This window comes from Lonchura striata, chromosome 7 (genome assembly GCF_046129695.1).
Source record: "Lonchura striata isolate bLonStr1 chromosome 7, bLonStr1.mat, whole genome shotgun sequence".
NCBI classification, from domain to species: Eukaryota; Metazoa; Chordata; class Aves; order Passeriformes; family Estrildidae; genus Lonchura; species Lonchura striata.
The window spans coordinates 19,807,022-19,821,558 of NC_134609.1; the positions used below are offsets into that span (position 1 = coordinate 19,807,022).

The 14,537-nt window shown below is 55.9% G+C and overlaps 1 protein-coding gene across 1 annotated transcript; it reads right to left on the bottom strand.

Annotated features, from left to right (window-relative positions):
* Positions 1-2,079: 2,079 nt before the first annotated feature.
* TLX1 (T cell leukemia homeobox 1) lies at positions 2,080-7,866 on the bottom strand. The gene is made up of 3 exons (XM_021536235.3): positions 7,398-7,866; positions 5,555-5,756; positions 2,080-2,302 (listed from the first exon to the last, which is right to left on the bottom strand). The coding sequence occupies exons 1-3, from the start codon at positions 7,864-7,866 to the stop codon at positions 2,080-2,082; spliced, it is 894 nt and encodes a 297-aa protein (XP_021391910.1).
* Positions 7,867-14,537: the final 6,671 nt, after the last annotated feature.

Genomic DNA, 14,537 nt, shown 5'->3' on the forward strand with positions numbered 1-14,537 from the left:
CTCCAGGTATCAGAGGCTTGGGATATTTTGGTGTAGATGTCCCACGTCAGGGGGTCCCTGCCACTGCTCGTGGCTGCCTGCCCTTTTCAGCCGTATCCTCCAGCATCCTTTACTCAGTAACTCCTAGTGCTGGAAGGAAACACCAGGCTGAAGCCAGCCATGGGGCTGGGAGTCTCCCCCAAGGAAGCTGATGAGAGTTTTCCCACCCGTTTGATTTTCCTCTGAGAAGGGCTTGCCAAGCTGGGGACAATGTCCTGCACCAAGGCGGAGTACAAATGGAAAACTGTCCCCAGAATAATCCCCTGCAAGATTGTCTCTAAAATGTACTCTTGCACATTTCTCTATACTCAAATACCCCTCTCCATACTCTCCATATTCAGTTTCAGACACAAATATCTGTAGATCTGCCTCAGTCCAGGTGAGACCTCATTCCAAGGTCTTATTCAATAAATTATTCCACATGAGTTTAAGGCTAAGCCCCTGCACAGTCCCTGCCACCCCCAGCAAACCCCTCAGAAAGGCTTTGATTAAAGCCCACACTAAATGCACTGCCAGGTTGAAGCCTGAAAATGTTTATAGGACCAGGATTAAAACACATCCTATTGCATCCGGAGCTTCCAAAGCCAAGTGAACCTGAGCAAAGTCAAATGGAAATGTTAACTCTATTTTTATTTAAAAAAAAAAAAATAGCATAGGCTTCAGCAGTAGTTGTGATATGCTGTCTCCTCTTGGGGAACTAATAGACAGGGAACAGCAAGGCTTTAAATGATTTATTCAGTACCCTGGAGATTTTTTATTTTCTTTTTCATTTCCACATAAATTACACAAGCACTTTATAAAATGAATACACATAAAACACCTTGTAAGTGCATAACTTAAAAAAAACCAAAACAACAAAAAAGCGCAAACAAACGAATGCCTTTAAAAATCTCACTGAAAATAGGTTTTCTGGTTGTTTGTTTGTACTAACTGCTTAAATTGGCAGTGCTGTTTTAGATTATAAGTAACTGAAAAATATATACTGTTTATATATATATATAGCTATATATTCCTGGCATTTGCTAGAAGTGCTTTTTTAAATTTTGTCTCATTCTCTTGGTACAATTAAAAGAACACCTAAGTTAAACAGCTGAGAGTGAAGTTGGTTTTTTTGTTATCAGGAACTGCCTTCTAATGGGAAACTGATAAAATAAAACATTGGACAACATTTTGCAAATTATATGGAAATATTCCACAGAAAGAAACTGCATTACCCCCACAAACTGCCACCCAGGTCTTCTCATTATTAAAATACTCGCTGATGGGCACAGAGTCCGTGGCAGCCAGGGACTGTTTGGGCTCTTCATACAATTGAGATATCATATTTACCGTCCTCAGGAGTCTGTCAGATCCTTCTCTTGTTCCCCCCAAGCAAGAAAAAATTAATGAAAAAGGGGAGGAGAGACAGCGAGGTGAGATCTGAAGGGTTCCCATCTGGCACAAGCAGAAATTGCTGCTGTTTCCTCCATTTGTTGCATCCCCGAACGTCTCCGGTGCGGACAACCCAAGAAGGCTCACAGCAGAGACGTGCTTCCCAGGGAGCCTTCTCCTTTTCCTTCAAGCCAACAGTTCAAAACATATCTATATATATCTATATATAGATATATATAGATATACATATATATATATGGTGCACTGCCGCCAGTAGAATCCTAGGAAGTTTTCCTCTCCCCCCGCTGGATGAACACCAGCGGCTGTGTCTGTCAGGGCTGGGCTTTTGTCTGGCAGCACGTCAGCAAGTTCAGGGTCGACAGTAGAGACTTTCAAGAGAACAAAGGGGTTGGGGGGAGGTGAGACAGCATTGCTGCTCCAGCAGCTCCATGGCTGGGGAGAGTTTTTGGGGTGGCTTTCCTTCTTTTTTTTCTTTGTGGAGGGCTTCCCCAGCTGGATACATAGGATGCACGTGGCCAGAGGATCAGGGTGTTCCAGCCCTCCTTGGGGAGAAACAGAGTTGCTACATGTCCCACCAAGGATGCCTCGTGTCCCCCTGAGGACAGCCCCGCCAGTAGAAGGTGTAGGTGCCACCAGTGGGTGCCAGACTTATTCACAAGCAGAGGCAACAGTGGTGACACTGGTGATCTTGGTGGAGTCATCAGACCACGGCTGGAGATTCTGAAGGGCGAAGAGAGAGGAGTTGTGGACACAGATGGGGTCGGCTTGGATGGGCTGGTTGATGGTTTTTTGGAAGGCTTCCTGCTGCAACTGCATGAGGATGCGGTTTGCTTGCTGCCGCTCGGCCTCCCGCTCCTCTGCTGTCTGCCTCCTAGGAGAGAGGGAGCCATTAGGGGGGCCTGGGGAAGCAAAGGAAGGCTGTCTCCAGAGAGATTAAGCAGTGCTGGGTGCTCATGATGTGGAAGGGCAGCGGTAGGAAAAGAGAGTGCTTTGCCATGGCGTGGTCCCACATCCCCTACACAAATGGCCAGTACATCCCATAAACAGGGGACTGGGTCTGTCTGTCTTACTGGCCTCGGCAAAACCTGCTCTGATCAAAGAGAGCAGCCCACAGTTCTGGACTACTCCCTGCCTACAGGAAAAAAACAGAGAAAAAAACACCCAAAGTGTCACACAACAGCATTGCAAAAGTTGCAATCCCCTGAAAACATGCTCTGGTCTGACAGCAAGAGCCAAGCACGCAAAGCCCTAGGACGAAGCATGGAGCAGGGTGGGGTGAGACTGTGACTTGGCAGTGTCACACAGCTGGGAGATGGGCAGTGTCACCCTGGACATCCCCTTCCAGTATCCAGGTTTGCCACATTGTCTGACACGCTGTGGTGACCAGCTGTTGAGACCTTGGATGAAGGCAAAAACTTTCCCATGGCAGGCAGCAAAATTTCAGCTAAACACTAGAAACACATTTTTTAGCAGTAACAAAAATCAAAGCACAGGATATATTATCTGGAAAGGGTGAATGACAGTGTTTTTCAAAACAGTTTGGACATGTGTCTGCCTGGTATGACACCAGCAGAGGTGATCCCCAAGGAGGGGGTGTTAGGGGGTCAGAAGGGGCTCTTCCCAGTGTTGGTTGGGCCCTGGCTCTGGACTGCCTAGGAGCAGAGAATGAGATAGGTAGAAATAGCCTGAATCATATCCACAATGGAAACCCCACTCCTGTTTGCTTGGATGACAGATCAGTCTAAAGTCTGCAGCTTGCACTCACCTCTACTTCACCTGGCACCTCTATTGATGCTGCTAGGAAAACCTGGGAGCAACTCACAGTGCTGGTCCCAGGATTATTCCCAAAGCATCCTCTCCCTCCATTACACCCCCAGGCTCAGCTGACATCCTCTCAGCAGCTTCAGTGGACCAGTGACACAGGAAATGGCAGCTTTTTAATTTAGCAGCTCAGGGGGATGTGAGATGTCTCATCCCCTTTGGCCACGGGAATTGAAGTGGCAGCTCTGATCTCCACAGTGGCATCTCAGAGCACAGGGCAAGGGTTCCTGGCTCCCAGTGGGGAAGCAGGCTGGGACTTGGATGCCAGCAATGGGCCTCTGGGACCCAAGCCTCCAGACATGTGGCCAGTGCTCCCTCCTGAGAGCAGGTAGTTCAGGGCTCAGTCCCTGTTCGAATCACTGTGTCAACATCTCACATCAGACATCCTGGGAAGAGCAGGCTCAGAGCTGCACCTGCCTGGGGAGCAGTTCAGTCTCTGCCTCAATGAATATTTAATGACTCCCGCACAACAAGGAGGTGCTCCAGGAGGAGGGAGGAAGCCCCAAGTCCAGTGATCAGGAGTACCATGGCTGTGAGCACCTTGCTCCCAAGTATCTCCCTGCTGCAAGCTGGTCCAGTCATGGATTCTCACCAGAATGGGATTTCCAGGTTCATATCTGCCTGGAAAGAGCTGTGTCTAAAGCAAGAGCCCAAATCTAAGGAGGGGGTCACCTCCCTCCAGCAAACAACAAGACAAGGGGCAGGGGCATGACTCTTCCCCCCAGCTTGTATTCAATCATGTAAACAGCTCAGAGGGCTTATAGTGACTCTATTTTCTTGGATACTTCCCACTACCTCATTCAGGCCGAGCCTACAGAGGCTCCTTCCAGCTCCCAGTGCTCCAGGAACCACTCAGAGCCCATTGCAGGGTCCTGTGGCATGAAGTTGGGTGTGCAATCAGCCAGGGGCACCCACTTCTCCATCGCAACACCTGGCAGGCACAGATGCATACAAGCAGAGCTTACATGCCTGTGTCCCTCTGGCTCAGGCCAGAGATTCTCCCATGTCTAATATTACAGCTGAGGTCTGACTGCAGCCTCTCCCTTAGGCAGAAGCAGGATTTAGTTTCTCTTTACCCAGCTATTTTTTGTAAAACACTTGAATACGTTTGTATCCTCTGCACCTCTGCCAGAAGAGGCTGAATTTAGCCAACAGACGCAAAGAGTATTGACAGATGGATTTGCCTCACTTCCTTAGGAAACCTGGTAAGAAGACACAGCTGACCCCATTTTGCAGGACTGTTTCTCCTCCAGGATTCTTTTTCTGGCCAGCTAGAGACTTCCTAATAGCTGGAGAGTTGGGCTACCATGGATTCTCTAGGGAAGAACTCACTGGGGTTGAGGATTCACATCCTCCCTTGGTTTCAGGCTCCTTGAGACCCGTTTCTTACTCAACCCCAGCAAACTCAGACAATCGCTGTCCTGTTAACCCTTGGGAAGACTCTGGGGAAGTCCTTCCCCCCCATTCTGAAGAAGCTGCCTACATGCCTGCCCTCCAGCACCCAGTGCTCAGCACCCAGCCCAGGGCAGGAGATGTTCTCAGGGCTGGGGTGTCTCCCTCGGGACCATCCCGGGAACGTGCAGCTTGGGAGGGGCAGGGTCACTGCGACGGAGCCCTGGAGGCTCCCTGTGAACCCAGCCTTCTCTTCCTCTACGGCTTTACCGGCACGCCCGACGGCAGAACAAAAAGAAAGCGTTTGGGCAAAGAGGCGCTGCGAGCCCCGCGGGGACGAAAATCCGCGCTGTGCAAAGCCCGGTACTCCGACAGCCCCAGGCCGGGGGCTCCCACACGCCGCTGCCGCGGACAGGGGCGGCAGAGCCTCCGCAGCCTCTGGTGACACTGATTGCACCCCCTGCACACGCGTGTGCCCACACACGTTCATCCCCGTGGCATACCCGCACACGTTTTTTGCACGCGGGTCCGGTGTGCTCACACCAGGTAATACACGGCCCGCACCACACCACACTCGCGGGGCTGTGCTTTGCACTCACACCCTCGTACACACACGCACACACATACTGTGTGCGGGTACACACGGGCATGCGTGGCCTTCACACTGACCGTGCAGTTACACGCGTGTCCTGCTTGCACACACGCCCACAGGTGTGCACACACCGCATGCACACACACACACACACCGCTGTGCATGCACACGCACGTGTACACACACAGTCACATTCACACGCACACGGGGCTTGCACACCTCTGCGTTGCCATCAATGCTCCTGGCAGAGCTGCTGGCAGCAAGGTCCGTCCCCTCGGACTGCCCCACCCCGGTCCGCCGAGACCCGCGGTCTCTCACCTCCACTTGGTGCGCCGGTTCTGGAACCAGGTTTTTACTTGAGCGTCCGTCATCTTGAGGGCCTTGGCCAGGGCAGCGCGCTCGGCCGAGGCCAAGTATTTCTGCCGATGGAAGCGCTTCTCCAGCTCGCAAATCTGCAGGCGGGTGAAGGAGGTGCGCGGCTTCTTCTTCTTGGGGGGCGTGCGGTTCTGGTAGGGGTGACCTATACGGCGTGTTACAGTGAAGGGTGAGAGGGCCACTGGGGGGGACACGGGAGGAGGGGGGATGAGAGGCAAAGAAGCAAGCAGCGACACATCAGCAGAGGGGCTCCGGCTCCCGGCCGCTGGGCTGGGGACCACCCCCCCACCGCTCCGAAGCCGCGGCTTCCCCGCTGGCACCCACGGACGAGCTGCAAAACCGCGGCGGCGGCGGCCCGCGTACCGGGAAGGCCCGGCGGCCTTTCCTCGGTGCTGCGGGCACCCGCCGGGCACCGCTCGGCTCCGGCGAAGGGACGATGGCCGCTTGCTCAGCCAAGTGCCCGCCGGGGAACTGGGGGTCTGTAGCCGGTCCTGGCGCCGGGCCGGGGCTCCGCGCCCCGTGCCAGGCGGGTTCGGGATAATTTCGTTCAGGCGTGGCGGTAAATTCCTCGCCCCCGGCCCCAGTACACCGCAAGTTCAGTCCCGGACTGAAAACCGGAGTTGAGATTTATTGTTCTGTTTGTTTGGGGGTTTTTTTGTTTTGTTTTGTTTTGTTTTAAATATATATGATTTTTTCTGGGTTTGTTGGTTTGGTTTTGTTTTTTTTTTCTTCCCCAACCCCCAAAAAAAAAAAAAAAAAAGAAAAAGAAAAAAAAAAAAAGAAAATTCACATTGTGTCTAAGCCAGGAACAAATTGAGCAAAATTCGGTCAGGTGCTTGCCAAGGGAAGAGCCCATTCGTCCACCCGCGGCCGTGCCCGAACCCAGCGCCATCGGCTCGAAATTAAAGGGGAACTTTCAAAAATCGGGCCTCGGTTTCCGCCCTCGGTGAGCGGCGCTAAATTTTCCCCGTTGTAATTTCGTTCCTTTTGTTTGTTTGCGTCTTTTTTATTTATTTCTTTTCGAGTTTTTGCTCCGTTAGTGCCGAAAGACGAGCCCAGCTACACCTGGAAACAGTGGCGAGGCCGGGAATCGGCTCTAGCCCGAGCCCCGCTCTGCAAAAGGTCCCTTTTGGTGGGGAAAAAGGCTGAGCCGAAACTCGCAGCCGGAGAAAGCCAGCCCGGTTAAGGGAAGGCAACGGGACGGCCTTCCCGGGCAGGCCGGGGCCGGGGCTGCCTGTCTGCCTTCCCGCCCGCCGGGCCGTGCTTCCCAAACAACTCTCGGTTTTGAAGGAAAGTTTCCCCGGGTGTAGGCTCGGGCGGCAGAGATTGGGCAGCCGTGCCCAGGGCTCGCGGGAGGTCGTGTGCGGAGCTTACCATCCCTTTTCCTCTTTGCTCGCCTTTGCCGACCCATATCGCGGGGAAAAAAAATGTAAAAAACTACAGCAAACTGATAAATAAATAAATAAAAAGGAACTAAAACAATAACAAAAACCCCATATATACAATCACTCAAACCAACCAAAGTTTCAAAACAAACAAACAAATGGAAACACAACTCATTTAAGGGGGACTGGATACGCCTCATTTCCCACCCCGTCTTGCTTCTGGCCTGCTACCGGACCAACTTCCCAGGACTATCGCGGCTGCTTGCTCCACCCGGCCGGAGAGATCCCCGGCTGGATCCTGCCCCCGTGGGCACCGGTTGTCGTGCCGAGGCCGGGCGGCGGGGGAGGAAGCGGGGCGGCAGGAGCAGAGGCAGAAGGGGGGTCCCGGTGGCACAACTCACCTGTGAACCTGTCTTTTGTGTATCGCCTGTTGCTCTCCATCCAGGGAAAGGTGAGCCCCGTGAGGCTGTTCATGCCGTTCACTGCCGGCACGGCGGCGGAGAGGGGCTGGTGGACGCCGCCGGCCACGGGACGATGGGCCGGGACGCGGATCACCCCGCCGGCCGAGCTCAAGGTGTTGCCGTTCATGCTCACCGCCATGTTCACGTTGTAGGAGCCGGGCAGGCCGCCCATGCTGCAGGAGGTGCCGCTGTAGGCGCCGGCCGCGCCGCCGCTCGCCCCGTAGCCACCCGTGACCGTGTTATAGGCGCTGCCCACGATGCAGCCCAGCCCGTAGTCCGCCGAGTCCTGCAGCCGCGGGTGCGACACCATGCAGCTGCCCGGCTCCGACGTGTTGAGGATCTGGTCGATGCCGAAGCTGATGGGCTCGGCTTGCCCTTGGTGCAGATGGTGAGCCCCGAGGTGCTCCATGCCGCTGCTCGGGCACCGGGGCCGGACCTCCACCCCGGGCAGGGCAGCGCAGCCCCGCACCGCCCCGAAACCGGCAACGGGGCCGCGCAGAGCCGGGGAACGCCGGCTACGCGCTCAGTCCCATAGCACGACGGCAGAGCACCCCAAGAAACGGCAGCAGAGCCACGCAAGGCCAGGACACGGCAGCCACACGCTCAGCACGAAGACACAGCAGCACAGCCATGCGCAGCCCAGGTACAAGAGTGAAACACCCCCTCGGGCCGGGACGCCACAGCCGTGCCCAGCGCGGCGCAGGACACAGACACTGGAGGCACAACCGCGCCAAACACGCCCGACAGCTTCCAGGAGCGGAGATGCGACACCCCAGCCACGCACACTGGCTCCGCTCCGATGAGACCCAGCACCCTCGGGTACCAAGACACGTCAGGAGCCTCTCACCCAGGACACACAGACGTACGCGCGGACACACACACACACAAGGGTGCCCCGGGGACCCCTCGCCGCGGCGGGCGGTGGGGAGCCGGGAGCCCCGCGGAGCGGAGCGCGGCGGATTGTGAGTGCGATCGCCCGCCGCCCCGCTTGCCCATCAATCACCCTACCCAGGGCCTACTGCTGCAGGCCCTCACTCTCCATTGGTTGGATGCTGAGAGCAGCCCAGTGAATGACAGCAGAGAAGAGCACACAAGAGGAGTTGCTTCTTCCCCAGCCCCCTCTCGCACCCCCACCCCACCAAAAAAAAAAAAAAAAAAAAAAAAAAAAAAAAATCACCGCCCTTCTTGGCCTTATAAAGTGAGCCCTGGGTGAGCGCAGGGCACTGGGGGGTGGAATAGTAGCTGATACTGGGCAGCAGAGCGGGGTCGTTTGGTCTCGGAGTTTGTGGCCGTGGACTGCTGGGAAGGGGGATCTTGGCTGCCAGGCCCCCGTAGGAGAATCAAGCCTAGGCTGCGATATCCAAGGGCTGCCGCTGATCCCGAGCGAGGGCTGAAGCCGGAGAATCCCCTTCTGTGGGGTCCTAAACCCGCCGTGCCCCTTTGTTCCTGAAGGGTGTTCTCAATTTCAAAAGTCAGCACTTTTCAAAAAGCCGCGGAGGAGGCGGCTCTCCCACCACAAGACTCCAGAGCAGGACACGGGGACGTTGAGAAGGGCACCCCACAAGTGCCCGGACCCATGGAAGTGGTGTGATCGGAGAAGGCGAGGGGCTCCTGAAGCACAGGGAACCGCGGCGGGGCTCATTTCCCCGGGGCCATGGCAGGCCCCAGCTGCGCCCCGCGGGCAGCGGACTCCGCTGACGGGGCACTCGCCACTGCTGGCCCCACCGTCTGCTGCCGCCGTCCCCTCCCGCTCCTGTCTGCGGGGAGATGAGCGTTCCCGTTTAAAAAAAAAAAAATTAAAAGATACTAAATTATTTTTAAAGTGTAAAACAACACGAAAATGAAAGACGTTATTGCAATTTCTGTAAAACTTTTTGTGGCCCTGGCCCGTCGGTGCCTGCTCCGCCCAGCCGGGCCGGGGGCAGAGCCGCCGATGGGAGCGGGCGCTGCCGGCTCCTTGAGCCCGGCCTCCCGCTGCTGCCGACCGGCGCTGCACTGCGCGACCCCGCGCTCCCGGCCGCAGCGTCCGGGCTTTGCCCGGTGCTCTGCCGGCCGTATTCCTCCCGCTACGGGCTGGGACGGGCCCTCCAGGCCCCCTCCTCCCTGGCTGGGGCAAAGGCTGCCCTTCACGTCTTCAGCGTGCTCGTGGTTTAGTGCCCACAAGGGACCGTGGGGACCCCACAGGGCAGCCTGCTCTGGGATATCCCCCATACAAAACAAATGGTGCAGGCATGGAAAATCGTGCCTGTGCACTCAGGTACACCTCCTCATTTACAGCAGCTATATCATCCCATCCTCATCCTCACACTCCCAGCGTTGCACACAAACACACTCATGAGCTCACAGGCACCCATGCTCCCAGTCCCACACATTCTTTTGCACACACACTTATGTTTGTGCACTTACTCAAACATCCCACACACTCACAGTTACAACGCCCTTGCACACACGCAGCTTCTGACACACGTTCTCATTCACACCTTCACAACTCTATCTCCCACAATAGGCAGTAACACACACCAGTTCCTGTGCATTCAGACACCCCCAGACACGCACACAGCAGTCCTTGTGGGCTCCTGCCACCCTCACCCAAGCCACAGCCTTGCTGTGGTACCCCCAAGACCTGTCACTATCACCACACTCAGCACCACAGCCGCACACGGGAAGGCTGTGGAGACAGTGGGCGGCAGCAGCAACCCACAGCCGTCCCTCGGCCCGTGCCCGGCCGGTGCCCAGCCAGCCTGCCCCCACCACCACCCAGCCCTGCCTGCCCGCTGGGGTCGGATTTCCCCCCCTCCCAGTACCTGCCTCAGTTCTTGACTTCTGAACTCTTCAGGGAACTCGCTGGCGCCAGCTCCATCAACCAAAGTCCTTGTGGTTAGGAGGAGCTGGGAGAGGAGGGAGGGAGTGAGGGCTGGGGCCAGCCGGGGCCAGGAGGCTGCCCTCGGGCAGGGGGCCTTCTTGTCCCACAGGACTGCAGCTGCCCTTCTCCTTCTTTAAGATATTCCTGAGCTTCTTCTCCTGCCCCTTGTCACACAGGAGATGTGGGGCAGTGCTTGCTCATCTGCCCTGAGCACGTCAGGTTGTCTCCACAGGGAAGCAATAAAAATGCCATGCCAGTCCTGTATAGTGCCACAAAGTCCCCTGCCAGTGAGCTCTGACATCCAGAGGGATGAAGATCTGATGCCAAATCCTGAGACCCAGGAGATGCCCCCTCTCCAGTAAATAACACAGCTTCCTGATGCCACTTGCACATCCCAAAGGCCCTAGTTGATGCCAGGAAAAGCATTGGCCTCCCCTGTGCCAAGGATCCCCCAGGCTGAGCAGATGCCAAAGGCCCCAGAGGGACTGGCCTCAAGAAATCACAAGGTCACCACCAGTGATCCAGTCTGGCTAGTGAGGGTCACAGCCCCCAGCTGCTGAGCCCAAGGTAGAGGCTTTGGGGTAATAAAACTTGCCAGGAGACTGATAACAGGTAAGTCAGAATTCCTTCTGTCCAGCACCCAGTGAGGATAAAGGAGAAGAGCAGGCAGGGCTAGGTCCTGACAGGGATTCAAAATTTCTGGAAATCAATGGGAATTGTTGATGAGTTTGAGGATTATATGAAGCCCTAGGATTTATTCTCTGCACAAGCCAGACTTCACTTGCATCCTTGAGAGAGCCACACAGCTCCTGGCATTGGAAGTGTGGGCACTGCACATCTAAGCTCCAGGACAACACCCAGTTGAGATGTTCCATTTCAAATTGCTCCTGGCCTCAGTTTCCCCTTAGACTCTCCAGGGCTGTGGCTTTAGCAGTACTGTAGAGCACAAGGCTCTGGAAATGTCCTGTCAATTAATATACAGGTTTTGCCTCCCTAATTCTGCGGCTGAAGAGGCTGTGCTGCAAGCTCACACACTAAGACATGTCAGGGTCAGTCTTGATTTCAGGTTCACATCCCAACAGGAGAGTCTACAAGGAGCAGCACCCACTTTGGGATGCATCCAATGAGCCCACAAATGGATATCTGGGATGAGGGCCAGAGGCACCCCAGCCCAGCTGTCTCTGTCTGGATCTGCAGTCAGTATGCTTCCATTTGCTGAGGGCTGGATTTGTCACTCTTTGCTAGGACTTTAAATGCCAGGCCCTGCAAAAAATAATTCGGATATCACACTTCAGGCAGAGCCCAGGGAGACAGACATTCCCAGATGTTTGCCCAAACTGCTGCTTTAGTTCTTAGTTCTTCTGTACAGAGAAATCCTATTTTGTGGAAAACACCAATAAGGTGGGTCAGACCTCCTTGGAGGTAGACAAAAGCCTCCAATGTAGGAGCTGACATATGCACTAAGTTGCTGCAAAATTCATACATTAAGGAAGCCCAGTGTCCTTGGTTTCCACTTCTCCAGACCATCTCACCTCCTTCAGGTATCCACAGCCACTATCCATATTCCTGCAAGCCTTGAAACTTTTGTCCCACTTCATCTACCCCAAACAGCTCTGGGACAAGTTAATTTCCAAACTGTTGTTTTAATCCTGTCTCAGATGAGGATTGAGGGCCCAGTTTATTCATGCTAAGAAATAACAATTGAGATGAGGGTTCTTCCTAATGGATAAGTCTCTCCCTCCCCACGAAGTGCCCAGGGATCCTTTCTCAGGTTCTCTCATTGATCGTGTGCATCTGCCTCCTGCTAGCAGAGAGAAGCAGCCCAGCCAGGGCCTGACCTCCACCCTCCACTCCCCTTTTCTTCTGGCTTGCCGGCTTGCCGGGGCTCCTCTTGGCCCCTGAGCTCCTTTGCAGCTCGGGGCTCCCGGGAGTTTGGCATCGCAAGCTGCCTCTCTGCCTCGCAGCTGCTGGCCGGGACACCGCTGCGAAATACAAGCCCTCCTGAGGGGACCGGGGACAAAAGTGGTGTGTCTGGGACCTTGGCAAGATCCCAGCAAAGCCCATAGGGCTCGGTCCGAAAACTGCACTTCCAGCAGTGCTTTCCAGAACCTATAAAATCCTCTATATTGCTGAAAGGAGAGTGAGAGAGATCACGGGCAGGTGCGAGGTGACAAACACCCCCCAGCAGAAGGGTGCACCCCGACTCCATTCCTCCCTCGCTTCATTGCGCCGGGGCCTCCCCAGCTCGGGTTTTATCCAGCTTTCCGCACGTCCATCTCTTCCCGCAGCTCTTTCTCTCCCGTCGCGGCCCCTGTGAAATGCATTAAGGCGAAGGCTCCGGTGCGGGCTCGGGCTGCGCACGGGGGCTGGCGGGAGAGCTCCGGGGCCAAGACGGCCCCGCCGGGCGTCCCTCGCCTCTCCCTGGAGCGGAAGGCGCGGTCTCCGCTGCCGTCGGGGCTCTATCCCTCAGCACTGCCGCCCGCACTAAGTTATACCCCAAGTGTCGCGACAGACGCCCATAGCGAAGCAGGACGACCCCCGCACCAACCAGCCGGGTTCCCGCGGGTGCGCCGGCTTCCCAACGGGAAATCTCGTTTTCCGCAGCTCCCACCGTGCCCGAGCCCGCACGGACGGCGGCGCCTTTTCCCGGGCTCACGGTCCGCGGGAAGGGCGGCCTGTGCTTCCAGAGCCTTAAAAGCAATTAACACCATTTGGGGAATTTTTAATTGCTCTATAAAGCACGCTGTAAATAATTACTCCCAGCTCTGTTGATCCCTCGAATACGCACTGACAGTTGTAATTTATGGCTTTGGAAACGTGGTCCGGTGCATTCAGCATAACTCCTTATTACAGTAATGACTTAGCGCCGCTGCACTTAATGAGTATAAAGTGCCCGGCGCAGCGGGAGCCGCAGCATAGCACGAACTTCGCCCGCAACGATATTTCTCCCCTTTATGGTTACAAACGACCGAGGGGCTACGAGTTAATACGGCGGGGAATGAGCGGCGGGGCCGGCTTCCCGCTCTGTCAACGACATCTCCCGGGGCAGTAGTTTTCTACCAAAAATAAGTATTTAGAGCGGTCTGCCCCTTCATCCTCGTGTAGCCCCTGGCTTCTTAAAGGAAAAGGGTTCAGCAGCGGGAAGTGCAAGGTCGCGACTCATCGCACCCGTGGGCGCAAGCAGGAGGGACCCGCACCTTCCCTCTGCCGCCCGCCTCTCGCTGCCCCGGGACTGACCAGCTCCACGCAACAGGCCGGGGGTCTCTCGTCCTTGCGGGTCCTCCCCAGGCGGGGGTACCAGCGGTGGGGAGGAAATGGGGTGGTGGCCGATGGGACCCGCCGTGCCCGGCGGCGCTCCATGAATATTCAGTGTCGCCGGTTGCCGGAGGAGCATCTGCCAATAAATTATTGGTCCTGCGGCACCAGCCCCTCTCTTCACCGTGTAGAAATGCGTGTAATCCCATTAGCCCCGTCCCCTTGGCCACCCGCCCCGCACCAGCCCCTCTGTAATGAACGGCGTCTGGCCGCCACCCCCGAGGGCATCGACGGCAGTGGGGGACACCGGGGGCTCTGCCCCGTTATTAACTCACAGTTTAATTACACTCTCCGTGGCAGCAAGGGAGCAGACGTGGGCTTGTCACCCGCGTCCCTCCGCCGCCTCCCCCTGGGTCTTCCCCTCTCCGAGGAACTCTGACCACGGCGACAGCCAGGCCCTCCGCGACATAGAGGACGGCAACCGGGATATGGCCCGATCGTGCGGGCGCCCCTCACCCACGGGGGCTGCTCACCGCCGCCGGCCCCGGCTGCCAGCAGCTGCCCTGTTTGCTCGCTCGCCGGGGAAGCGGCGGCCTCTTTGTCTCCCCCCGCCCCGAGCCTTAGGCCTTTTCCCCATCACACAAAGTCCTGTTTTGCCAACAGACTTTTGTCTCTCCCCTCCCCGGCCCCCCCATCTTAAAAGCCGCCCTCGGGGGCAGGGGCGCAGGCAGCTCCCAACGCCGGGCAGGCGGGAAGCGGCCCGCCCTGCCGGCTCCGCTAACAGAGTAGCTTTCACTAATGAATGAGAAGATCCGATAATAATGGTCTTAATTATTGCAAACATTGTTACGGGCTTAGCTCTAAAAACCTCAAAACCCTCCTCGGTAAATCCTCGCGTTTATTTGTTTATTTCCTCCCTCTATTCCCCTCCCCGAGGTCAATTAGTACGCAAAAAGCAAATA

Excerpts from the sequence above, each read along its gene's own strand:
- TLX1 (XM_021536235.3), bottom strand. The coding sequence starts at position 7,866 with ATGGAGCACCTCGGGGCTCACCATCTGCACCAAGGGCAAGCCGAGCCC. Across the intron at positions 5,757-7,397 it reads CACAAAAGACAGGTTCACAG|GTCACCCCTACCAGAACCGC; the intron begins GTGAGTTGTGCC and ends CACGCCGTATAG. Across the intron at positions 2,303-5,554 it reads AACCGGCGCACCAAGTGGAG|GAGGCAGACAGCAGAGGAGC; the intron begins GTGAGAGACCGC and ends CCTCTCTCCTAG.